We start from the raw sequence: 27284 nt of genomic DNA on the forward strand, positions 1-27284 counted from the left end.
GACACATCTTGACTATTTTCCCACCCCATCCGCATGTTTTCACTCATCTCCACCAACTCTTATTTGTTTTCTGATCTTTCATAATATAACATGTAATTTTACACAAAAATAGCAAGTTACTTTATATTGTGTGACATTTATTATAAACAGTTAAAAAGATAGTAGTTCCTTTGTGAGTTTGCTAAGTTTGCATGCAAAAATCTTCAATCCTGTGTAATTAAAATTTGTCTCTAGGTATTACATATTAAACTAAAAGATCTTCTTTGTATTTTTTTTTTAACATGTTTCTGTATATCCCTATATTTTTCCTATCCAGGTCCATTCCACAGTACTCTGACCACTGAGTTGGCCTTAAAGGAAATAGCAGAACATCGCAGCCAACTGGAGACTCTGAAACAGGAAGAGAGCGCCATCCTTCATGGACTGGGCTTTTTCAAAATAGAACAGCCCTCCAACAAAAGCATCCGCATGCTGGAGAAGGTTTGACTCATAGTCCTATCATTGTCCTGCCATCTGTATACTGTATACTGACCACAACATAATGTGACAATAATTCTGAGGTTGCAACTGGCTCATCATGTGTGAATGCAGTTTGAATATATTGGGTGCAATTGTGGGAACATTTGATATTTGATCAATTGCAGTTGAAGAAAAGTGACAGAACATGTGATAAGAGTTAACATACACCAAAGATCCCAGGCTGAACTGAAACCCAGGATGTTTGGATGTACATTAAAGAAGTAGTTTTTGTTGCAGAACATTTAAATGTTTTTTTCCCTCTTACAACAATGCAAGGAGCATGTAATAATTAAGGACACGTTTGCTTGTGTCTTAATGTGTTATATAGGACATAGACCACCTGCAGGAGGTCTGGGAGATCACACAGGAATGGAATGCCAGTTGGAACATCTGGAAGGTCAGTCAGTTTACCAGACTGCAGACGGACGACCTGGAGAGCACATCACAGGAAATGTTCAAAAAACTCCACAAACTCAAGAGAGAACTAAAGGTCAGTTCTGCCACAGTCAGTTTGGCTTTCTGCGTCAGGGTGGCTGTCATGGTTTAGCTATCATATATTAACCTGTTTCTATACATTTTGTTTCACACAGATACATTATACATGTTTAGCTAAACAGTACATTTAATCAGTACTTCATGTTCTAGAAACTACCATGGTCTCAAGAAGAAAAATAGAGAAATAAAGTTTTTTTTTTTTTCCATGGATGTGAAGTTAACAGTCTCATAGGGGATTCTATTTCCAGCCTCAGACCTACAGAGTTATCTGCTACACACTACAGCTAATTTCATTCCTTATATCACTTTCCCCCTGAGATGAACCTGTCAGCCACTCTCATATCTACATTACACAGTCCTGACGATGTGTCCTTTGATTGCAGGATAAGGACTGGGACATAGTAGAATTCTCTAAGAGCAAGATTGATCAGTTCAAGCTGATCATCCCTCTCATTTCTGACATGAGGAACCCAGCCATGAGAGACAGGTACTGCCAAATCATTTAGAGATTAGAGATTATTATTAAGATTGTTATTAAGCATGTTACAGGGTTTTTGTTTTGTGCTGTCTTAATTCCCAGAGGTCTTCTGTTCTTAATATGAGGTAGTACCATCACTAAGGAAAAACCAAAACCTTTTTTTTTTTTTTTTGCAAACCAGCATCCTGTCTTGCCTTGTCCTGTGCATTTTGTCTAAATTGTTCCAACAGAATGCAATTGACAGGATCAGGCACAACCTGAAACTGGAGGAAACCTAAGCTGAGCAAGGATGAGTGGGTGACATTAATGGGTCATGTATGTCATTACTGATTTAGCTTTTGGAGGCAGCAGTCCTTGTGCATGGGTAATAAATATACACACAATCAGACTCGCTGCTGCATTCAACAAGCAAGGGTGAACCGAAAGAGAGAAGCAAACACCTACGACCACTTCACACTGGTTGTTACAATAGTTTGAAGGTAGTGAAACATCACGGGGTACATTTTACCTGAGTGAGAACACTGTTGCTGTGATTAAATGGAGAAGAAGATACAGTAGTGTTAGCTGGCACTGATTCTGCTGCCTCTCTGTTTTGCTCTCCCTCCCTTTGAGTACCAGTTTTCAGTTATGCCAGTCACTATTCTCATGATGATTCTGTACTGAGTTCAGGGTACAGTGATACATCTGTCATCATCCCAAGATATCTCTCTATTCATTGGGAATTCTACAAGCGTCTTAGGCTTTGTCCACACGAACACGGGTCTTTTTGAAAACAAAGTTTTGTTAAATAAAATTCCGTGTCTACACGAGCGGTGTAATAAAAATACTCCATACACACGCAACCGTGAAGTCTCCTTCGCTGCTTGTCCAGGCGCTTCTGTAGATAAGCAACTGCATATGATAACCAAATACAGCTGACAGCATGCTAATAAACAACACCAACTTTGTCACATCCATTTTAGCTCGCTAAGATTAACTCTGGTTATTACACGGCTCTTGAATGCTGCTCTGATCAATCGCTGCGTTCTACGGTCTGTTATTTCTGTATAATGCCCAGACCGTTGCTAGGGACGCCGCTCATCATCAGTGGCACATTGGTTAGTATGTCCTTCAGGTCTTCATCAAGTTAAGCATTTAGTTAAAATGTTCAGGTAGTAAAATGTAATTCTTACTCCAACTGCATATACAGTATTGACACCAGTATTAACATGTATCAAGCATATGTTTGCTAAAGATTAATGGTCTAAAGATAAATGGTTTATTATCAATGGAGACAACACGCTCAACTCACATGAACAAAAACAAAAACTGGGTACTGAATTCCTAATGAGATATGAAGTTCAAAAAATGAAAGAAACAGCACTCCAAGTTTAAAGATTTATTAGCCACCCAGACGTTTGGGGTCTAGCCCTTCCTCACTGTGATCTGTCAAACAATACAAAGCAATCACAGGTACCCTTAATTATAAACCAATCAAGAATGTCTCAGCTTGTCCACTTTCCATGATTTTTCCATTGTGTTTCATGTGCCTCTGACACTCATGACTTTTACTGTGGTGATGGACAAGCTGCGTCAGTCTTGATTGGTTTATAATTAAGGGCACCTGTGAGTGCCTTGTATTGTTTGCCAGATCACAGTGAGGAAGGGCTAGACCCAAAACGTCTGGGTGGCTAATAAATGTTTAAACTTGGAGTGCTGTTTCTTACATTTTTTGAACTAAATGTACAGTAAATGGTACCATGTTGTACAAACTGTAAGACCCTTTGCCACAGATGGGTGACTTGCAATGTAATGTGTAGGTGGGAGAATAAGATTTACTATACTTTCAATACCAAATGTCTTTCAGGCACTGGACTCAGATCTGTGAGGTGCTGCAGAGCTCCTTTGATCCAGCCAGTGCTGAATTCACCCTGGAGAAGATCATATCTCTGGAGCTTGACAAGTACGCTGACCAGATCTATGAGATCACTGGAGCCGCCTGCAAGGAACTCTCCATAGAACAGGTCTATAGAACAGTCTTCTTCCATGAATATAAAGTCATGCCTAGAGAGCTGTTTTTCATTTCTTTTGTCAAACATTCTAACCACAGGAAACAAAATCAACAAAATAGGAAGTGTAGAGATCTAGCTTTATTCCACTCTGCCTTCACTCTTGCTGCACAACTAGGACATGGAACAGCCATTTCCGTTTTATGGTCATAATCATGCATGTGGAACCACAGTGCAGATATTTGCTTTGCCTTTCAATTTGTACAGTTCAATTTGTAGTCACAGTCCGCCTGTAATTAGCAGCAGATTCACTAAAACAGCAGGTAATTGTACAATTAGAAACTGGGACTGCATTCTTGGCACACTCTATAAGTGAAGGAGAACCTGAATGGTGCAGTTATGTGATGAGGTTTATTTGAAGTCTGCTAGTTCTGAATAATTTTTAATTTGTCTTATTCCTAAATTCAAATACTACATAAGGTCCTATCACTATTACTGATGAAATTATCCCTTTTAAAATACAAGTATTGCCACAGAACTCGAGGCTATGATTGATGGTTTACCTCTATTGATTATCTAGTAATAAAAAATATATATCATGAAGGTAGGAATAAAATGTTGCCCATTCATTTTCCCAGCCATCAGTAGTGTGTTCTGTCTGATAACACAAGTCTTTGTTTTTGGTGCTCAAGAATTTGGAGAGTATTACCAAGACATGGGAGGAAACATTCTTGGACATAGGACCTCACAAAGATGAAGGCCACTTCCGACTGAGGTGAGGACGAGAGCCTTCAAATGTAGGGTTGGGCGGGAGCTTCAAGAAGTTATAACTTGTACAAAATCCAGCCTCAAACTCTTTAATTTACGGTCATGCTTAAGATCAAATCCTCTGTGCAGCCTTCTTTTTCATATTGTTTGACTTCATGTCACATTATATCAAATCTAATGATAAAAACAGAGGTTGCCTTTAAATTTACACAAAATGCAACAATAACTGCTCCTTCAAAAGCTGCCACCAATGTGAAATAAAAACCTTTTTGCTTTTTCCTGTGAATATGTGTCACTGTTGTGATCCTTAACATCATGTCCAATTCTCCCTACCCGTGTCCCACAGGAGCACAGAGGAGGTTTTCCAGGCCCTGGAGGACAACCAGGTTATTCTGTCTACAATGAAGGCCTCTCGGTTTGTCAGAGCATTTGAGCGGGAGGTGGACTCCTGGGAGCGCCGGCTGTCCCAAGTGATGGAAGTCATTGAGATGATCCTCACTGTGCAACGTCAGTGGATTTATCTGGAGGTACTCGATACTACATCATAAGATTAATAGTTGTATGTGGAAGTTTATTATTTTAGGGTGCGCTTTTCATTTTTGTATAGTTTTGGGAATATTCATCATTTGATGGAGCACTCATTGATAACCTGTTGTGGCTCATTTTTGGTGATGATTAATTGTTGGATTTTCAATGCAAATTTAGCACAGTATTTTTCAACCGTTGCTTTTCTTTGTATAAAACATTTCTGCCTTTGAAGGAAGGCCATCCGACTGAAAATTCAGTCTTTTAAGTATCATGTCAGTCCTACTGATGAGTTCACCTTTGTTTTATGAATATCAACTTCTTCCTGCTACCTCACCTCTGTCATTCTGTGTCACTCTTTTTTCTTTTCTTCATCTCCCCAGAACATATTTCAGGGAAAGGACATCAGAGAGCAGCTGCCTGAGGAGTGTAAAGAGTTTGAAGATGTCAGTGTTAGTTGGAAAATCATCATGAGCCGACTTAATGAGGATAACAACGCATTAAAGGGAACACACCACCCTGGTATTTCAAAAATACTAATACTTCTTTTAAGAGCTTAAAAACTAAACTGCTCGTAGAGTCAGACAGTCAGATTTAAGCATTTGTTCAAGGAATTCAAGGTCTGTGTAAGTGTGAAATAGGTGCAGACAGGTAGTTTATCCGGAGGGTGTTGGCCAAGTACAGTTCAATGTAGCTGTGATACTACAAATAATACTGGCAAGGTTTGTACAGTGATAGCTCAGGTGGGAATGTCATAGATGATAAAGAATCACTGCAGTTACAGGCTTTACTCTCACAGGAGCTCACTGCACAGAAATAGCAATCCTTTTAACAAAAGCATGTCTGCTTCCAGAAATAGGAGCCACCTTGTGGTGACAACATGGCAGTCTCCACTCTCAATTTTTCAGGATGCCATTGGCACATTTGCTTCAAAAAATAACATTAAACATTGAAGGGCTGATTCATGTACTTGTGGTTGCACTGATTTATTGCTGTAAATATTGAACACGATACTAATTGTCAAGCTAGAGAATTAATGAACTCTTGTAATGCACCAACATAAACAAACCCACTCAACAGGATACTTGGTAATTTAAAGATAGAGGCACATTCCCACACTGGCTCTGGTCTAGAAACTAGAAACTTAAATTTAACTAAACCTGCTAAACCTAAACTGCTCCCCACAGCCGAGATGCACCCTTTGAGGATACAGTAAATGAATGTGACTAATAATAGTTACATGATAAGTATTCTCTATTACATGAGAATCATTTATTGTACACATCACCCATGTCTAATATACATTTTTAACTCTTTTGTTGTCTTTAGCCATATCTGACAGGTATACAACTGTTCAGAAACATGTCTTTAGATTTAATGTTTGTTGGACTTTGGAGTTAAGAAAATCATATGTGGTTGAAGAATAGTTTTGAAAAATGTTGTGCATTAAGAAACAAACTGCAATGAGGATGTTTGTCCTCATTGTAACTATATGAATAAAAACAATATTTAAAATTCAGTGAAGCTTAAAGTCAGCCTCTCCCTCCCTGTCCTCCAGGCTTGCCCGAGAAGCTGTCAGAGATGAGTGCCAAGCTGGAGGAGATCCAGAAGGCCTTGGACATGTACCTTGAGACCAAGAGGCAGATCTTCCCAAGATTCTACTTCCTGTCCAATGATGATGTGCTTGAGATCCTGGGACAGTCACAGAACCCACAAGCCATGCAGCCTCATCTGAAGAAGTGTTTCGACAACATCAAGAGCTTGACCATTGAAAAGGCAGGAAAACTGGTTAATCAAAGGCACACATTTATTCAGTAGCCAGCGAAAGTAACATTTGGCAATTTTAGTTATAGTGAGATGACTTAATGATGTTTATCATGACTTACAATATGCAGTTTTATAGTTTTTAGATTATATGGATGTAGATTGGAATGGTTCAGTACATTCAGAACGCTGCCAATATGTAATATGTATGTATGTATGTATATGTCTCCTAAAGATGGGCTTCTCACATGACGCCCATGGGATGTTCTCTGCTGATGGCGAGTATATTCCGTTCTACCAGCAAGTGCGTCTGAACAAACCTGTGGAGGTACAGCAGTGATGATGAGTATGACTGTAATTGTGGTGATAAAGGTGTTATTGACAATGAATCAGAGTCATTCTATAATAACACTGGTGATGATAAGTACAATAGCGCTTTGTTTTGTGTGCATGCAGTTATGGCTGTGTGATGTTGAGAAGGCCATGCGTATCACACTGAAGGACAGTCTGAGGGAGTGCCTTATTGCTCTGAAGAGGATGACACAACAGAGAGACAAATGGCTCAAAGACTGGCCAGGACAGGTGCATTTATCTTTGCTTTTCCTTGCAGTGACATGCTCTTGACTTACTGTCTCCGATGATTCATTTTATTTCATTTAATTTAGACAGACAAAAAATTAAGATATGGGAATTCAATGTTCTAGTCTCTAGTTCTAGTTCTAGTCTTTTGAGGGAATACATTTCTTAAAGGTACACAAAGTGTATGTCATTAAATTTAGAATATGATATAATAAAGTAATATTTTACAGTTAAAATAGACTCTGCAAACTCAATTACTCATTTCTCTTAAATGTTTATTCTTCCCGTTTTAGATGGTAATCACAGCCAGTCAGATCCAGTGGACCACTGATGTCACAAAATCTCTTATTACCAACAAGGAGAAAGCTGGCAAGTCCTCACTAAAGTCTCTAAAGAAGAAGCAGGTTTGATTGACTTTTTCTTCTTTCAAACTAATCTTTTATTGAACCCATGTGAAAATAGGACATTGTATTTTTTATGTGAACTCTGTGATAATTTATTGACTTACCAGTAGGTCTCCATACAGCAGGCTTACAGTCCTGTATCTGGTCTGATGATTTTATGCATGTAAATATTTCCCTTGTGTGTGTCACAGTGTAGAATCTATGTGAATCCAATGGTTAGTGAATACTATGGATAGGCAAGATAAAGATTTTCACTGTTAAACAACTTTGACAAAAACCTTGAACCTCTTCTGTAACTGTAACTGTTGTTTGTCAGGTGTCCATGCTGAAGTGCTATTCAGAGGCAATCCGTGGCAACCTGTCCAAAGTCCTCCGTCTGAAGATTGTAGCACTGGTCACAGTGGAGGTTCATAATCGTGATGTCATTGACAAGCTGGCTAAGGCTGGCTGCAATGATGTCAATGCCTTTGAGTGGCTCTGCCAGCTGCGACTGTACTGGGACAAGGTATGCTCCAAGTGTAAACAAGTAAAACCAAAAGACAGTTATATAATGAAAATAAAGAAAGTGATATCACTTGCCTTATTCATCCATCACTTTTTAGATGTGATGATTTTGCACATTTAGCTGTTTCGGTGGCACTTACAGTACAAGACACTCAAATATTTCTGTAGTAACCTTCTGTTTCACAGCATTTTTCATATTACCGTAGCAGCATTTCTTTCTCCATCACTCCACCAGTTTATCAGTTTTGCAGGAGGCCAATAAAAGTTCCCACTTAACATCCCTGTGGTTTTGTTTGCTCGACGAACAGGATTTGAATGATTGCATAATACGACAAACCAACACACGTTTCAAGTATGGCTATGAATACCTGGGCAACTCTGGACGGCTGGTGATTACTCCGCTAACTGACAGGTCATGATCAATCATTAATCATTCAATTAGTGCACCACTTAACACATTTTTCAACATTTGTGATAAATCTATGTATTTATATTTTTTTGTATTCAAAAAAATTAAATGTATGTTTAATTCTGACATAGGTATGACTGTTTGTGTTATATGTTACATGTTACAGGTGTTACATGACCCTGACCACAGCACTCCATCTGCACCGAGGGGGCTCTCCTAAAGGACCAGCTGGTACTGGGAAGACAGAGACAGTAAAAGACTTGGGGAAAGCTCTTGGCATGTATGTCATTGTAGTCAACTGCTGTGAAGGACTTGACTACAAATCCATGGGACGTATGTACTCTGGCCTGGCACAGGTAGGAGGGAAGGGCAGTTTGGTGACAATGATGTAATTTTATCCTCTGCATCTCTTAATTTTGTATACATTTCATTGTGTGCCCCCTGAACAGACAGGAGCATGGGGCTGCTTTGATGAGTTCAACCGAATCAACATCGAGGTGCTGTCGGTGGTGGCCCAGCAGATCCTCTCCATCCTGTCTGCCCTCTCATCTGGACTGTCTAAGTTCCATTTTGAGGGACATACCATACGTCTGGTGTGGTCCTGTGGCATCTTTATCACTATGAATCCTGGTAAGTCAATAACAAAAGTGCAAATGTGTACACTGCATTTTATGTTGCTATATCTTAGTGGAAAAAATTGCACTGGAATGCATGTAAACCAATAGAGAAAAATGGATTGTGCTCCTTGTTTCACAGGTTTTAAATAGATTTAAAACTAAAAAAACAAACATTTTATAGGTTACGCTGGACGCACTGAGCTTCCAGACAACCTCAAGTCCATGTTCAGACCAATCTCGATGGTGGTGCCAGACTCTACTCTGATCGCTGAAATCACACTGTTTGGAGAGGGCTTCAACAACTGTAAGGTAATACCAGTTAAACAGAGGTTCTCTGTTACTGTATCATAACCCTTTTGTAATTAAAAGAAAACCTTACTTCTCAGTAACAAGGCTGATGTGTCAGCATAGTAGCTGAATTGGTCTAAAGAATTTCCTGTTGAACTATCACAGTCTAAATAAATCACCCACCACTTCTTTATGTGAAGTTGAGGCAGGGTTAAAGCAGAAGTAAGCGATCCGGTCGTTTTGGCTAACTTCCTGTCAGCGGATGGAGTTAGCAGTCCCCGCCCTCGTCCCTACATCACCACATGCACGCGCATCGTCCTCAGTCTATGCAACTGCCCCCTTAGCGTGCACACACAGAGAGGACCGCTCCTTTATGCCGTTCTCTCTCCTCATTGGATAAAGGTTGTAGGATACAAGGAAAGTTTTCTCCTCGGCTTACAGCAGAGCAGAAAACGGTTGAACAGACCTGTGTTTCAGACCAAACACTCTATATAAGTGATTGCTGTCGGAAGATATAACTATTTAAGACTTATATTAACACAAACATTCCACTTACTTCTGCTTTAAGGTGTCAGAGCATGAATGTGTATATAGTGTGTGTTTAAGTGTGATGAGCACTGCAATCACATGATTCACTGGGAGCTCTTGCAGCTTAATTCCACTACACTATATATAGTTTATAAGTGTTTATTGCTAGTGGGATGACAGGATTTGTGTGCATTAGATGAGAAGAGGTGCTGGTGTTAAGTATGTTTAAGAAGATCTAAATTAATGTAGACTGAACACTATGGACACCTGTTTTGCTCTTTACACACACACTCATACAAGGCTGAATGGCTTAATTGGTTTTCTTGCCATGCTGAATCCCCTCAGGATCCACAGTTAAGTGCCAGGTAGTGTTAACCAAGCAGCAGTGCAGGCATCAACAGATTCAGACAGAAACAACACCTGATGATAATACTGTAGGTGATACTGTGGTGTGTAATTCAAATGCCTTAAGAATGGATAGAAAAATAAAAAAGAAGAGAGCAAGAAAGCAAATGCATCAAGCAGAGAGAGACTTATCACTGAAATTTGGTTCCAAGCTGTACTGCATCTATTTCATAGATGGCGATATGCCAAACATAAAATGAGTAGACTTTTACTTTTAATCCTGTAAATACAGTTTAACAGCAGTTAGAGACTGAATTTGTATCAGTTTTATAATTAGTTGTAGTAAAATATACCACAATACAGATAAGAGTTCTGTGAGTGTGTCATTCTCTCTGAGGTTACAAATTTGATATGTAAAGACATATTTCTTTTCATAATCATGTCTGTGTTTGAATTTACTGAAATTGCAAAAACACTATGGATATAATTTTATTAAAATACAGTCAATCACAGTGATTTTTCTGTGAACATTACTTTATTAAATATTTCAGTGCAGTACAGTATACAAATATCTAATCACTAAACCTGCCAATAATCCACAGCAGGCTGGGACAACACTCCCTGTAGGTTTGAAGGACAAACCCACAAATCCAATGCATGCTGACTGTGTGGATGTGTGATGATCTGACATGTTTGTAAAGTCCACTGCAGGGGATGGGAAGTGATGGATCTGGACAACTGATTTTACTGTCACACCGACTGGTGTCATTCTGGATGATCTCGGATTTATCCTGCAAATTTTAGTCTGATGTAAAGTGACATCTCTCTCTCTTACTCTCTCCTCATTTGTTTCATGCTTCGTTACTTCACCTCTGTTTACACGTCTGTTGTCGTAGGGTCTGGCTAAGAAGGTGTTCACCCTGTACTCCCTGGCGGTGCAGCAGCTGTCTAAACAGGACCACTATGATTTTGGCCTGCGTGCTCTCACCTCCTTGCTTCGATATGCTGGAAGGAAGCGCCGTGTCTGCCCCAAGGTTCCTGATGAAGAAGTAGGTCAAAAGAGTTCGAGGAGTTGCTGTGCACTTGCAAAGAGCTTTTGTATACGTGTGTGTGTGTGTGTGTGTGTGTCTTGCTTGGTGTAACTATTAAACCGTTAAGAAATTACATATGGGATTCTAGTTCATGTAAGGCTGTTGTAAGGCTTCAGCTTTCTGAGTTAGTCAAATCAAGTAAGTGTCTCCCTCCCTCAGTCACCATCTTTTTGTTTTAAATTTCCTTTTCGTTTTATTTTTTTCCACTGCAGCTCGTCAAGGAAATGCTGTCTGTTGTCAGGCAAAATAGGAATTTAGGACTAAAAAGACTAATTTATTGTATGGGAATAGCAGACAGGCTGCTGGAGCTTAAATGCAAATTCAAGCTGTGCTGTAATGTTTTAGCGTGCTGTCTGTCTAGTTAAAGCAGAAGTAAGCGATCCGGTCTTTTTGGCTAATGCTGCGTTCCAGGTAGGCTTTTGAAACCGTAAATTACAGCTTCAAGTCACAACTTACGACTTTGTAGCGTTCCAGGCAACCTACTCGTGTTTTTCCGACCTGTTTTACCTGTGAAAGTCACTATAACGGCCACTCGTAACTTCCGACCCGTAAACTCGTACCAGATCGAACTGGTACGACTTCACAGGTCGGAAAAACACGAGTTACGAGTTTCCTTGAACGCACCATAACAGTCCTCGTCGCTACGTCACCACATTCACGGCGTCCCTTGGCTGCACACACAGCCCTGCATGCCGTTCTCTCTCCTCATTGGATAAAAACTGTAGGATACGATAAATGTTTTCTCTTCGGCTCAGAGCAGAGCAGAGTGACTGACAGACCCGTGTTTCGGTCCAAACACTCTATGTAAGTGATTGCTGTAGGAAGATATAACTATATAAGACTTATATTAACACAAATATATCACTTACTTCTGCTTTAAGTTAAATCATTGGGGAACCAGTTTTTCTTTTGTTTAGTTTTTTAGCTTACCAACTGTGTCAAACTATTACAGTATGTCCTCATCTTTTGTTCTCAGATCCTGTTAATGGCCATGAAGGACATGAACATTGCTAAATTGACCTCTACTGATGTGCCACTGTTCAATGGGATCACCCAGGACTTGTTCCCGGCTGTGGACACACCCGTTATAGATTATGGCAAGGTAAGTTTGGTAGCTAAAATCATCATGTTTATTCTGACTACATGACAGTGTTCCCTTTTTCTTTGTCTGCAAAATAACAAAGTTATTCCTTAACTGAGTGACTAGATGCAAAACAAAGTAGAGTTCAGCTGCAGTTCATTTGCCCCCAGAGGTGATTCTGAGAGCTGTCACCTCTTCTCGATATTCGTTATAGCACCAATAATAAATGAAGAAACAGGTTGTACCAATATTGAAACTTTACCTCAGGAGGGTAAGACAACATTCAGACACCACTGCTGTCACTGCAGCCACTTATCAGCCTCTGTCTGTCTGTATGCCTGTCTAGAGAGGGTCATGTTTGCAGACACATCTGTCTGAGTGTTCATGAATCTGTATATCAGTGTATTAATAAATATTTCTCATAAACAGGTATAGATAATACAAATATACAGTATACATAATAGTATAGAGGCTGATGAATATTTGATGCAGCTTTGATGTTGCATTTTTTTTTATATCTCTACTTGGTTCCATATCTGCAAACAGTTTCTCACCACACTTGGTAGATAGGTTGTTCCCAGCGTCTTGGAGAACTTGCTACAGTTCTTGTGTGGATGTAGGCCATCTTTCCTTCTTCTGTCTTATCATGTAATCCCGGGGTAGTTTGGTGAGGGCCTTGTTAAAATCAGACCCATCCTCTTCTTCTTATTCCTGAAGCTAGTTTATTATTTAGTCGACTATCTTTATGATACAGTAGTGATATGTTAGTTTGGGGTAGTACTGTGCTGCTGTAGCATGAATCAGTCAGTCATAAATCCATTGTGGTTAGAGCTGCACAATTTATCAAATTCAAGCGATCACTTTATATATATAATTGAGGATAAATGATGATATTTTGTCATTTTGCTAGACTATTGGGATTTTATTCTGAGAGACACAGGCATGCGTGGTTGTGCCCCCAAAGCCGGTGTCGTGCCCAAAAGTGATTGTCTGCCAAAAACTGATTTCCGTCCACATGAATGGATGAGCCTGTGTTAACACAACCCATAAAAGTACATTTCCACTTGACAAAAAAGACTGGGTTTCATTCAGGAGGATTATATTTGACAGATTATAGCTCACCCAGTCCCTTTACCTGCTGAAATACCTTCAAAGGTCCAACACAGCCCATTACATGTGCCCCCCTCCCGCCCTGCTACATCATAGTCAATATATCATGAATTTGTATATTTCATAGTGAGTCCTGAGAGTCTTTTCTGTCATTTTGTCACAGTTGAGGGAGGTCATAGAGGTGGAGTTGCGTCGGAGCGGTTTGCAGGTGACTCCTTTTATCATTACCAAAGTGATCCAGCTTTATGAAACCAAAAACTCGCGGCACTCCTCCATGCTGGTTGGCAAGACCGGCAGCGCCAAGAGTGTCACCTGGCGGATTCTGCAGAATGCCCTCACTGCCATGCACCTCAAGAAGGCACCTGGCTTCCTGCAGGTTCAGGTGAGTATGGAGGGCAATGAATTATCTTAAATGTATTGCTTAATAATGCTGAGGTCCCACTGTGAGGGGTATATTCCTGAAAGCATCAGCCTCCAACACAGGATTTGTATTCAAATGTATTGTTTTAAAATTTCGTAATTTATTTGCTAATCATAAGCAAATGAGGCACATAAAGGCCCCATTATGACTGATTCCTTGTTCAAAGGACTATATTGTGCAGGTACACTTACCATCTTGCATTTCGTTTGCCTTCTTCTATCTGTAGCCAGATCCAACAAACAACATTAAGTGACTGTACAGTTCACCAGCATAACTTATGTTTATTTTTTATTTTTTATAGAGACACTAGTTTGTCTCTTCTACTAAAGCAGATACAGTCGTCTGTTCTGTTTCCTTGTCTCTCTGTCCTTCCTTATTTCATCTTGCTGTCTTCCTATTTATTTATCTCCATTTTAAACTTCATGCTGTTTTTTATTCCTCTGTGCTCTTTGCATATATTTTCTCTGGTGTCTCTCCTAGTGTCAGCCTCCACTGCTGCTGGTTCTCATTATTCCTCTCTCTATTTGTCTCCACTGAGATACAAGGAATTCTGTTGCTCATTTTATCCTGTCCACTTGTTCATGCAAATGCATGTACTGTACTGAAAAACAAACAACCATAAACATGAGAAACATGCTGAAGCTACTTGAAAAGGAAAGCTTACTGCAGTATAAAGATAAGCCTTGTCAAAGATTGACTTCCTTCCGCTTTCACTGCACAGAGATGGAGGCAGAATATACCAATGAAATTATACATTGAATACCAATACGGTTGAACTTATATATTGAATGATTAAAGCAGAAGTGAGTGATCCGGTCGTTTTCGCTAATGCTGCGTTCCAGGCAGGCTTTTGAAATCGTAAATTACAGCTTCAAGTCACAACTTACGACTTTGTAGCGTTCCAGGCAACCCACTCGTGTTTTTCCGACCTGTTTTACCGGTGAAAGTCACTATAACGGCCACTCGTAACTTCCGACCGGTGAACTCGTACCAGATCGAACTGGTACCACTTCACGGTCGGAAAAATACGAGTTTCCTTGAACGCACCATAACAGTCCTCGTCGCTACGTCACCACATTCACGGCGTCCCTTGGCTGCACACACAGCCCTGCATGCCGTTCTCTCTCCTCATTGGATAAAAACTGTAGGATACGATAAATGTTTTCTCTTCGGCTCAGAGCAGAGCAGAGGGACTGAGAGACCCGTGTTTCAGTCCAAACACTCTATGTAAGTGATTGCTGTCGGAAGATATAACTATTTAAGACTTATATTAACACAAATATATCACTCACTTCTGCTTTAAGTAAATGAACCCTTCTTACCAAAAGTGGGAGAACACATGCTAACGACTTATATTTCGCATTTCAAAAAAGAATCCAACATTGACAAGTACCATCATGTCTCTATTGTGTTTCTGGCTTTAATATATTAAAACTTGGGGCAGTGTTTAGCTCAGTTGGTAGAGCACCCGCCCCATGTATTGAGGCTATAGTCCTAACTGCAGGCGACCCCGGTTCGAATCCCGTGCCGAGCGGCCCTATCCTGCATGTCGTCCCCCCCCCTCTCTGCCTCCCATTTCCTGTCTCTCTCTCCACTATCCTATGCATTAAAGGCAAAAAAGCCCCAAAAATATACATATATAAAAAATATATATTAAAACTGGGGCGCAAATTGAATAATGTGTCTTTGAATTGTTGCAAAAACCATGCACATACTATCATCAGTCTTAAGAATTATAATCCCCTTTATGTTGTCTTTCATCTCTTTCATGCTCTGGTCGTTGTGGCACAATAGGAGTATCCTCTGAACCCCAAGGCAATGAGTCTGGGAGAACTATATGGAGAAAACGACCTGTCCACCAATGAGTGGACTGATGGAGTGCTGTCTTCTCTCATGAGGACAGCCTGCGCAGGTGCTGACACTAACACACTGTTGTTAACATCTCAAGTTCAGAGAGCATTCATGCACAGTCCCGGTTTTAATAGTTAATCTTGAGGGAGCAATGCTAAAAGTAACTCTAAAATGTGGTCTAAACAGAGCATGTTTGGGATTTTAACATTTGGCAACTTGTGCACAGACAGCCTGTGACCTGTTGCTTTGAATAACACATGTAAAATTGGCATTTTAACAAATGCTCCTTGTGTTACTATGTATTATGCTGCTCTGGAGAGCTGGTGAAGAGCAGTGCCTGTTTGTTTCTGTGCTGTACGTGTTCTTCTTAGACATTTTACGGTACACTGAATTTCAAACACTTGAGTTTCACTTTTCGCTTATCATGACCAATTCTCTTCAACTCTGGTCTTTTTGTGATCAACATGTAATTAGTTTTCACATCAAACGTTTGAGAATGATTTGTTTTATAATTTTTGATGTTATGTTGCCCTAATGAAAAGGTAAAATATCACAGACATCTTAATCCTGCTTTCTTAGAATTGTTTGCAACATGTATCTACAGTAACAGTATGAACAATGTTCTCATATCTTCATCTGTCACTTCACTGTTTCTATCTAATGCTGCACCTCCACTCCATCCTTTAGATGAGAAACCGGATGAGAAGTGGATTGTGTTTGATGGGCCTGTTGACACACTGTGGATAGAAAGTATGAACTCTGTAATGGATGATAACAAGGTGCTCACACTCATCAATGGAGAGAGAATCTCCATGCCTGAACAGGTGAGGACAGAGCTGGAAACATGACTGCTGCTGAGACCTTCTCATTCAAGACATTATTAATAAATAGATGGAAGGAAAAGCATGGGTGGGTTAAAATGAACAATGGCTGAGTTTGAGGCCAGTGTTCCAGTAAATTCTGACAGTGTCGCTGTTGAGTGCATATAGTCCCAGCCAGGACAGTGGAACCAATGTCAGCGTCATTATTTACACATGTGCTTTTCCTGGTGCTTCATATACGTAGAGATGTCGTCTGTTAAAAAGGCTTTTTAATGAAGGTTTACATCATTATACTGTTACCATATATAACTTTCTGTCATACTGCCATAGGTGTCTCTGTTGTTTGAAGTGGAGAATCTGGCAATGGCCTCTCCAGCTACAGTGTCTCGCTGTGGGATGGTTTACAATGATTACACTGATCTGGGATGGACGCCTTTTGTTCAATCCTGGCTGGACAAGCGACACAAGGTACAATACAATACAATACAATACATATATTTGTCAGGCTTTGACAGCATATTAGCAGTTTATGCTAATTTTTTTGACTGTTATGCAACTCTTTGGCAATTGCATTTATTTCTGAGCCAGGTTTCCAGAAAAAAATGTTTTCTGTTACAAACAAATTTATCAGAGGAAGATGAGTAAACCTTCATGAATGACATCCATTTCATTTATTTCTTATCTGGTAACTGTTGCCTTTGTTTCCCTCCATTGGTCTATCTGTTGCACCATTTCTTCACAGGCTGAAGTGGAACATTTAAAGCATTTGTTTGAAAAGTTTATGGACAGCACACTGAACTTCAAGAAGCGTAATTGTAAAGAGTTGATCCCCATCACTGAACTTAATGGAGTAACATCACTCTGTCGCCTGTATGACTCCTTGGCTACACGCAGCAACGGGGTAGGACAACTAAAACACAATGTGTAACCTTCACTCTGTAACCAGTCCTATGGAGAATCATTTTCCAGCCAAGTAAATGTTTTGACCCACATTAGGAATCAAATCTAATAATATCATGATGTTTCTCTCTCTTTCTTCAGGTGAACACTTCAGACACAGAAAACCTGGGTAGAATGGTGGAGCTCTGGTTCATATTCAGTCTTATCTGGTCCATCTGTGCCTCTGTTGACGAAGATGGGCGCAAGAAGATGGACAACTTCCTCCGAGAGATGGATGACACCTTCCCCAACAAGGTCTTCTGTTTGTCACATATTAATTACCCGCACAGCCATTCAAATTACTTTCTCTCTAGGGCTTCAAAAGAAATTTTATCTTTAAATAGTTTTGACAGACTAACAGGTTACTATGGTACTGAGAGATAGTTGAAAGATGTATTTTTTTCTTATTTGAATTATGCACAACATAAATTTAGCTAACACAGTGGACTTAAACATACACTTGGTATTTTAAGTGTTTAAAATGTAATGTTTTGTGCCAAATAATTTCTCAAGACAAGCACAGTTTTTCTGTGATCATTACACCATGAATGATGTGTGCATAGATTGAGACTGACAAGCCTTGGATTAGTTGATTAGTGGTGTATCCACCACAGGCATAATACTGATTCAGGGTAATTCTGTTACCTCACCTTTCATCAGCAGACTGAATTAATCTGTGTCTGGCAGGCAACCACCACTGAGCCTTTTATATTAACTTTCACAGGACACCGTTTATGAATACTTTGTGGACACCAAGAACAAATGCTGGGCTTCCTTTGAAGATAAGCTGCCAAAAGGCTGGCGCTACAATGCCAGGTAGGAAGCCAGGCAGTCTCATGGACCTGGACATTAGATGCTGGATTTTTTTTTATCTTTATAGTAAGTAGTAGATGATGTAACCTACACATAACATCCACCAATTTATATCTTGCTCTCTGCAGTGCTCCGTTCTACAAGATTATGGTTCCAACAGTGGACACAGTTCGCTACAATTTCCTGGTCAAGGCTCTGGTGATGGCTCGGTATCCTGTGCTGCTCACTGGGCCAGTGGGCACTGGTAAAACCTCAGTGGCCCAAAATGTTCTGCAGGGCCTGGATAACAAGTGGGCTTCCCTCACTATCAACATGTCTTCACAGGTTGGTGCTTTTGCATGGCCTGTGTGTACCACATGTGTGTTTTTGTTCCTCTGACCTCATAGAAACCAACATTGTCAACAACAATATCAGCAGTGTAACTAATTTAATTAGGTCTTTAATTTTAGCTTGTCTCTCTTTTTTTGAACGGGAGTTTGTCCGTCTTCTATCTATCTATCTATCTATCTATCTATCTATCTATCTATCTATCTATCTATCTATCTATCTATCTATCTATCTATCTATCTATCTATCTATCTATCTATCTATCTATCTATCTATCTATCTATCTATCTATCTATCTATCTATCTATCTATCTATCTATCTATTTATCTATCTCAATATCCTCCGAAATTCTTTTTATGGATCCAAGCTTGATGTTTCTTCGAATGGGTCTTCAGTACCAAGACGAGACTGTATTTGCACCTAAAATGGTGTCAAAATTCCCACTCATAATTTCCACCGCAGCTTCCATGTTTCAACCGGGAAGTAGAAAAAGGCTTGCAATAAAAACAACAAATACCCCCCAATCACTGAGATGCAGATTCGCAAGGGACTAGTATTATCACGGGACGTCTATGTTTGGCGAAATATTGTAGGTAATTTGCAGTGGAAATTTTACTTTACAAATTACAGACATGGCGCATTCGCACAGGATCAAGATCACAGACATCCTCCGCAGTTATTACAAATTACAGAGGTCCCCAGGTAATACTAATCCCGTGCGAATAGGGCTTTGGGGTGTGATCTTTAGAAACATGTACAGGCTCAGGTTAACACAGATTGACACTTGCTCACAGCATTAGATACAGTGACATGAGTGTGTATCTTTGAGTGTGAGGGAGCGGCTGCATCCATCTCTTCACGGCTTCCATCTAATCTTCACTACAGTGAGAATAAAAGTGACATCATGCTCAATGCTGCTGCAGTTAGACTCAATCACGTGATGAAAGCCCCCCCCACCCCGGCCTGTATGCACATCCAAACAACCTCACCATTACCACCAAACTCCTAGCACCAGCCAACTGAAATCATACAAATACACACAAGTACGCATATAGATGTCCACGTTATACAACAAACTTTATTTCTCTGTTATTTTCAGTGGAAAATTGTATTTCCCTATTGTTATATAATGAAACTGACCCTAACTCTACCATTTCATTCTTGTTTTTCTGTGTCTCTTGGTTTCTTTGTTCCTACCACCGTCCAGACCACCTCTAATAACATCCAGGCCATCATGGAGAGCCGAATAGAGAAGAGAACCAAAGGTGTGTATGTGCCAACAGGGGGGAAACACCTGGTATGCTTCATGGATGACCTCAACATGCCCGCCCATGACCTTTTTGGCTCTCAGCCACCATTGGAACTGCTGCGTCTTTGGATTGACTATGGATTTTGGTATGATCTCCAGAAACAGACCCTGAAGTTTGTTAAGGTAAGACGGCGTTAGGCTTCAGGGTGGGAATGAGCTCTGTACTTGTAATATATTATCTTATGTATTACATACAGTATTCTAGAATATTAGCATATTATCATTTTCATTTTTTGCCCCATCCATTATTATCTCAGGATTTACTGTTTTTAATCCGTGGGTCAAGAATTGATTTTAGATACAACATCTGGACATTTGAAATATATTTCGTTACGTAGCTGTGTGATACTGTGAGACTACTTTTTCTGTGTGTGTGTGTGTGTGTCTGCTCTCCTAGGACATGTTTTTACTGGCATCCATGGGGCCCCCTGGTGGAGGGAGGACTCACATCTCTGGCCGCTTACAGAGTCGATTCAACCTCATCAATATGACCTTTCCAAATGTGAGTCCCTACCTCTTCTTTAGTTCTGTCTGCCATTTCTCCTTTTCCACAAACTCATATTAATGAACTGTTTTCTATTAAAACAGCTGCATGTGCATTGATCACTGAACAATGAAATAAAAATAGCCAGTATTTATGAATTGTTTCGACTGTTTTCTCATCTGAGTAAAAGAAAACACTCGACACCATCTGTTGTTCACTCTCTCTTTATCTTTCTCTTTTCTGTCATCTGACTGTTTTTGACATTTCAGCCAAGTTGATTTGGGTATTCTCCCACATGACAGATATTTTTTCATCTTCTGTCACTGTTTGACAAATGCTTTTTTTGTCTCGCCCCACTGGAATTATCCAGATTATGATTATAGTTGTGATGAAAATGATAACCACTGCAAAATTGCACTCTCCCATACCAGCACCCAGGAGATATGATTGACTGAAAGGCTGCCTCCACCTGCTAACGTCCCCCCCTCCATCTGTCTCTTTTCTCTTTGTTACCTCTTTTGTTTGGTTGCCTTGTTTTGTTTTATTTGGCATTTTTGTACTCCCTCTTAATTGTTCACTCCCTCTCCAGATCACCTTTTGTATCTTTCCTTTAGTGTCTTTTTCAATTAAGTGGCAGTTTTTCAGATATATTCATGTTTCTCTTGTTGTGCTCCTTTCAACCTTTCCTGCTCCCATCTCCATCTGCCACTTGTCCACAGCACTGTCCTGTTGACTTTTGATTTTCAACATGTATTTGTTGTCCCTCTCTCCGTTTTAATCTACTTTTTCTCAACAGAAGAGCAAAATGAATTTGTTTTTTGCCCTTGTTATTTAAATTGCCTTACCGCTTCAATGTGCAAAGTGGAAAACATTAATGTGGTTGTTACACACTTCAGAAAATACTCATTCTGCTTTTCTTTCACTCAACCACTACTACTCAGATTTTTTTTTATTAACATGGCAGTGCTGTTTATAAGATGTACCAAATTTGAACAAACCCATCCTCTCTGCATGCAGGAGTCCCAGATCAGACGGATCTACAGCACCATGATCAACCAGAAACTACAGGAGTTTAAGGAGGATCTGAAGCCCATTGGAGAGGTCCTGACTCGGGCCACGTTAGAACTGTATTATGCTGTTTCAGCTCGTTTTCTTCCCACTCCAGCCAAGATACACTATCTCTTCAACCTCAGGGATATCTCCAAGGTACTACACAGAACATAATACCGTAGATGGGTTAGATTGATAGATGTATGTATGTAAATCAATACAAAAACACATCCACCACTTGAAATGTCACGAAAATACAACAGGAACCTGTTTCGTTCAGCTCTCTACACTTACACAGTATTTAATTAAAACATTAAAGGACAGTCTTTTTTCCATTCTTCACTTGCTAGGTGTTTCAAGGTCTGCTAAGAGCTCACCCAGAATTCCATGATACCAAAAACAACATTACCAGACTTTGGATCCATGAGTGCTTCAGGTAACATGTTTTTCACCAAATCTTAATCCTTCTCTCAGTCAAGTAGCATATTTACTATATTCTACTCCCATAGTCACAGTACTGTATAATGCAACATTTACTGCATCATTATCCCTTATCTGAAACCCAGAACTATATGTTCAATTGCTGAATGTTTTTTTCTGTTAGTTACAACTGTGATATCATTTGTCGTCTCTGCTCTTTTTCTGTTTACAGGGTTTTCTCAGACCGACTTGTAGATCAGAGTGACACGGAGGCTTTTGTTGCTGTGATGGAGGAAAAACTGGGCTCACTCCTTGACCTTACATTCCACAACATCTGCCCTAATAAACGGTCGCCAATATTTGGTACATATACATTACACACATACATGCCACACATGCACATGACATGTCACACTGACATGTCATTGCTGTGTGAAGAAAAGTGGACTGGTTGTGGCCTGTGTTTTACCCATCATGAAACTGATATAGACATGAATGTGTTTGTGTGGGTTTATCTGTGTGTGTCAGGTGATATGCTGAGTGAGCCTCGTGTGTATGAGGACCTACTGGATATGAAGGCTCTCAAGAAGTTCATGGAAACCCAGCTGGAAGACTACAACATGATACCTGGTGTGGTGTCCATGAGCCTGGTGCTCTTCCGAGACGCCATAGAACACGGTGTGCCCCATAACACAACACACACAAATGATTAAATAGAAAATACACTGTGCATAAATTTCCCCCTAATGACTCGACCCGCTGTGTCCACATGGCATTCTGTCCAGTCAAATCAGCACTTAAAAACAATCAGTATAATAGGCCCTCATGTGCTGGTGGGTTCACTGTGTTATGATTCAGGGCCAATTTAAAACCGTTTTAAAGAAACACAGTGTGAGGTGCAGGTGAGGGGAGCGAGGCAGCTGGAGGAGCAGCGCCAGACTCAGCTCTGTACAGGGCTGCCGTTGTTCCACACACCACTCTGAACCAATCACTGTGCATTAGTAAAGAAACAGAATGGGATGACACTAGTATGTATCCATGTATGTATTATTGCTTCGCACACTGCGGTAGTGGGAAAAATGTATAACTGTAGATATTGTTACATGCATTTTAATAATATTTTGGCAATGTTAGAATGCTGAGATGAAGACGAGACATTTTAACAACCTCACATCAGTTCTTAAAGCCATAAAGATAGATATACGGTAAATCCTCATATAAAAGTGGAGTCTCAAATAGATGCCTATCTCCTGTACTGGCAGGTCTGGCTACAGGTTGAGCAAATAAAATCCAGTCTCAGTTATAAGCCGGGTCTATTTGTATTTTCTGCAAGATTAATTGGTTCTGATTAAACTTATAAATGAATGTGTGCTCCAGATCCGTCTCTTTCCTTCTATTCTCACTCATTTAAACAGTAGAATAGAACAATTTGAGAGTATTTTCCATCTTTGCTGCGCATAAAATGTATTCAAAATTAAATAAAAACCTATCCTATAAAGACACCTGTCTCAAATATAAGCTGAGTCAGTTTGGCAGTTGAAGCAAATAAAAGCCCAGGCTTCTATTTGAGAATTTACGGTAATAAAAACACTGTTGATAAAGGGTTTCAGATGTAAGTTGGTATATTTATATACTTGTGTTTTCTCCACAGTAACACGTGTAGTGCGTGTGATCAGTCAGCTCAGGGGAAACATGCTGCTGGTTGGTGTTGGGGGCTCTGGTAGACAGAGCCTCTCCAAGATGGCCGCCTTCATCTGTGAATTCCAGGTTTTCCAGGTAGAAGTCACCAAGCAGTACCGCAAACAGGAGTTTCGAGAGGGTGAGCTGAAGTGCACTTCTAATCCATTGACGTTTGAGAGGCTTCAAGGTCTTATATCTTTATTTTCAATGTGATGTTTTACCTGAATTTGATCTTTGATGAATTGCCTCTTCACAGCCGATTCTTCTTCGTCCCCTGTCGACTCAGCTGCTCTTCAATATGTGTGTCTCCTCTCTCTTTGTTGTCAGACATCAAGAAGCTCTACCGTCAGACTGGTGTTGACAACAAGCCCACTGTCTTCCTGTTCAATGACACCCAGATTGTAGATGAATCATTCCTAGAAGACATCAATAACATTCTGAGCTCTGGAGAGGTGCCTAATCTATACAAACAGGATGAGTTTGTTGAGGTCTGTATCTATACCTTTGTTTTTGTTTCATGTCTATTTGCTTATGACTTATTTTACATTTCATTAAGTAATCAAGGAACATATCTGGTTTAAATGGCCTTGGTTTAACCATAAAGTACTGAATAAAGGTTTTACCCAGTACCTATATAAGTTGGCTCCACCAAAACACCAATAAACTGTTGATAAGGGGAACTTTTGCTGGAAAGAGGGTCTGTCGTGTTTTATGGTCAAAGCACTGCAGTTTTATGGTGTATGATTTTCTAAATTTTTCTCTGTATCAGTATTCAAGCCTTAAATATGAAGTATGTGTAAATGTAAGATTGATTTTTATCATGGAAACACAGCTTTTTGCATGGAATTCTGAATACAGGAATCTTGTTTTGTTTTATTAATAATTCAGCATTTTGCAAATTATATCTTTGTAAAGACTGAAAAGTCTGTTTAAACAATCATTTTGTCATGCACACTACTGTAACATACTGCCTCCAGTGTGTGTAACTGACATGCTGTGAGATCATATACTGTAGGACATGATGATTTATTTTGGAACACGTCTCAAGTCAGTTAAACCCTTGTTCCATTTCTCATACCATGTGTCTCCACCTGCAGGTATGCAACGCTCTGTCAGAGTCTGCTAGGAAAGACAACGTGTTGGAGACTCCTCACTCCTTGTTCAGCTACCTGATAGAGCGAGTCAGAAACAACCTGCACATTGTCCTCTGTATGAGCCCAGTGGGAGAGCCCTTCAGGTACGTACTGATACTTTTCCTGAACCAGACTGTGTCTTATAATAAATGCTTTCTCCGCTGTATGTTCCCCTCCTCTTTTTTCTCCTCCACTTTTTTGGGAGAATCCTCTTTCCTCTGGTTTTCCACACACACAGGTTTATGTAAATTGGCATTGTATAAATCACATAGTATCACATTGAGTAATCACACAGCTTTTATAGGATGAAGACCCCCTGTTGTGCATGCATTGTTGCCCTAACAACACAGGATTACAGGGAGGACTTAACAGTAGAGTGTATTTCTATAACTAGACAGATTTCTGCCACTATTTAAAATTAATATTTGTCTTATTGTGTTTTTTTTTTTTTTACTGTTGACCACCTACGACTTCCTAGTTTAATAATGGAAACATTCTCACTATCTCTCTACTACAAGATTTTAGTCATGGAGCAGCTCCTCACAATTACTCTGGGTATAGTGAGTTGTGCCTTCGAATAAAACTGAGTTAATTGCTGACAACTGAGGTTTACCAACTTGGATTCTGTAGCAAGGACCTGAGACTTTGCAATTACAGTGTGGATGCTGTGACAGTGAGGGTCAGCTGTCTGGTGGTTACACATTTTCTCTAATTCATTCTCCTATTTCTCTTGTCACACACACACACACACACATTTTTGTTCACAAAAATATGTCTTCCCCCTCAAGCGCTGATGGCCTGGTTGTAATTAGTGGCACAGGGTAGTGGTCACACATGATGGTGCTAATTGGGCTGGCAGGCACCTTCACCCAGAGCTAATCACCATTCTCTGTGTGATGAGGCATCCTGGCCCTCTCACCACGCACTGCTAGCAGGATTTATATCACATTGCCAGAATTCAGGGAGCACTACACCAATTAACTTGCTAAACTCACAGACTCACACTATAGCTCTGGAGGAACTCTGCCACACTTTATTTTAGAGGGTTCTTTCAAATTGGTCCGTTAAGAGCGTTTGTGTCATACTGCTAAAACTAGCCAGTCATATTTATGTGTATTTTTGAGTACCCTTCTGAAAAGACAACCTTTGAGGCAAAAAAAAAACTATTTTAATGCATAATAGCTCCATTATTCTCTCCGGTGGTCTGTCAAATTTTGATTGACCCTGCATCCACAGGGCTATTATGAGGATCATTATAACAACTAATTACAGTATATATGAATGAAACTCATAAATGACCATTTTCCAACAGGAATCGCATCCTCCAGTACCCAGCACTTGTAAACTGCACTACAATTGACTGGTTCTGTGACTGGCCCAAAGATGCTCTGCTGGAGGTGGCTGAGAGGTACTTGGATGGACTGGAGCTGGGGTCTTTGGAGGGGGTGAGGCATGCACACACAAACACACATTCATACATGTAGGCACTTGATTTCACATGGTTGAACTGGTTCCCATTCATGCTGTGATGCTTTCTAGCACAAATCTGGTCATACATCTGCATGATGTGCTCTGTGTGTCTGTGATATCGGCATTTAAAGGGATACTTCACCCAAAATCAACAATTCACCAATTTTCTACTCACCACCATGCCAGGGAAAGGTTTGGAGAACTTTCTGAGTCATCAAAACGCTTTTGGAGTTCCAGGGGGGGTCCGGCTGGCAACAGATTTTCATATAATGGTGGCGGATTGTGCTCACTTTTGAATCATCCAAAACACACACTATGAAACATCCAAATACCTCCATACTGCTCGTCCGTACTGACCCAAGTGTCCTGAAGCTGCGACATGAAAAAGTTGTTTGGAAAAACGTAATTTAATCACTGTTTTTAGCCTTGTTGTAGTAGGAGCTCCCAGTGGCTGCATGAGATGCATGAGTTGCGTGAGATTTGCTGCGAGATGTTCGTTCGTCATTGTAAACCATTGGATGTATGATGTAAACACGGAAGTACATCTCGCAGCAAATCTCACGCATTTTGCGCAGGAACTCCAAAAGCGTTTTGATAACTCCGAAAGTTCTCCAAACCCTTCCTTGGCATGACAGTGAGTAGATGATTGGTGAATTATTGATTTTGGGTGAAGTATCCCTTTTAACTGGAAAGAGAGATAAGGGACATGGTGCTTTACTCTGACTGTTTATATGTCATTGTAGAGCTTTTCAACAAATGTAAAGCACGAAACTATAACTTACAGTGAACTACACTACACGGTGCTTGGTGTATCAATCCCAACATGAATGAATAAATGCTAAATCATTTGCATTCTTATTATTTGAATGTCAGATCAGCGTGTTCACATGTACCCCTTGTTGTTGCAGATCCAGACAAAGGTTGCTAGTATCTTTGTGACCACACACCAGTCGGTTGCAGAGATCTCCCAAAGGATGAAAGTGGAGCTGAGAAGACATAATTACGTGACCCCCACAAACTACCTGGAGCTGGTGTCTGGATACAAGAAGTAGGCGCCCTCACTCTTTTTCTA

The 27284-nt window shown here is 40.1% G+C and overlaps 1 protein-coding gene across 1 annotated transcript in view; it reads left to right on the forward strand.

The window, feature by feature from the left end:
• The window catches only part of dnah2 (dynein, axonemal, heavy chain 2), a gene marked incomplete at its 5' end in the record, with an annotated part of 60443 nt that overhangs the window by 14001 nt on the left and 19158 nt on the right, over positions 1-27284 (forward strand). Inside the window, 37 exons of the mRNA XM_083993138.1 lie at positions 317-480; positions 848-1009; positions 1398-1501; positions 3339-3495; positions 4173-4255; positions 4595-4775; positions 5157-5295; positions 6332-6561; positions 6773-6865; positions 6994-7119; positions 7410-7520; positions 7837-8025; positions 8333-8436; positions 8600-8789; positions 8883-9063; positions 9232-9359; positions 11108-11260; positions 12279-12404; positions 13657-13875; positions 15709-15826; positions 16453-16589; positions 16917-17054; positions 17329-17487; positions 17628-17780; positions 18250-18341; positions 18467-18662; positions 19874-20098; positions 20373-20477; positions 21477-21665; positions 21860-21945; positions 22162-22292; positions 22458-22607; positions 23581-23748; positions 23937-24097; positions 24707-24846; positions 26055-26187; positions 27121-27260. Coding sequence (XP_083849264.1) covers positions 317-480; positions 848-1009; positions 1398-1501; positions 3339-3495; positions 4173-4255; positions 4595-4775; positions 5157-5295; positions 6332-6561; positions 6773-6865; positions 6994-7119; positions 7410-7520; positions 7837-8025; positions 8333-8436; positions 8600-8789; positions 8883-9063; positions 9232-9359; positions 11108-11260; positions 12279-12404; positions 13657-13875; positions 15709-15826; positions 16453-16589; positions 16917-17054; positions 17329-17487; positions 17628-17780; positions 18250-18341; positions 18467-18662; positions 19874-20098; positions 20373-20477; positions 21477-21665; positions 21860-21945; positions 22162-22292; positions 22458-22607; positions 23581-23748; positions 23937-24097; positions 24707-24846; positions 26055-26187; positions 27121-27260 — 5461 coding nt within the window. The remainder of the gene's footprint in view (positions 1-316; positions 481-847; positions 1010-1397; positions 1502-3338; positions 3496-4172; positions 4256-4594; positions 4776-5156; positions 5296-6331; positions 6562-6772; positions 6866-6993; positions 7120-7409; positions 7521-7836; positions 8026-8332; positions 8437-8599; positions 8790-8882; positions 9064-9231; positions 9360-11107; positions 11261-12278; positions 12405-13656; positions 13876-15708; positions 15827-16452; positions 16590-16916; positions 17055-17328; positions 17488-17627; positions 17781-18249; positions 18342-18466; positions 18663-19873; positions 20099-20372; positions 20478-21476; positions 21666-21859; positions 21946-22161; positions 22293-22457; positions 22608-23580; positions 23749-23936; positions 24098-24706; positions 24847-26054; positions 26188-27120; positions 27261-27284) is intronic.

Source organism: Trachurus trachurus (assembly GCF_905171665.1).
Source record: "Trachurus trachurus genome assembly, chromosome: 18".
Classification (NCBI taxonomy): domain Eukaryota; kingdom Metazoa; phylum Chordata; class Actinopteri; order Carangiformes; family Carangidae; genus Trachurus; species Trachurus trachurus.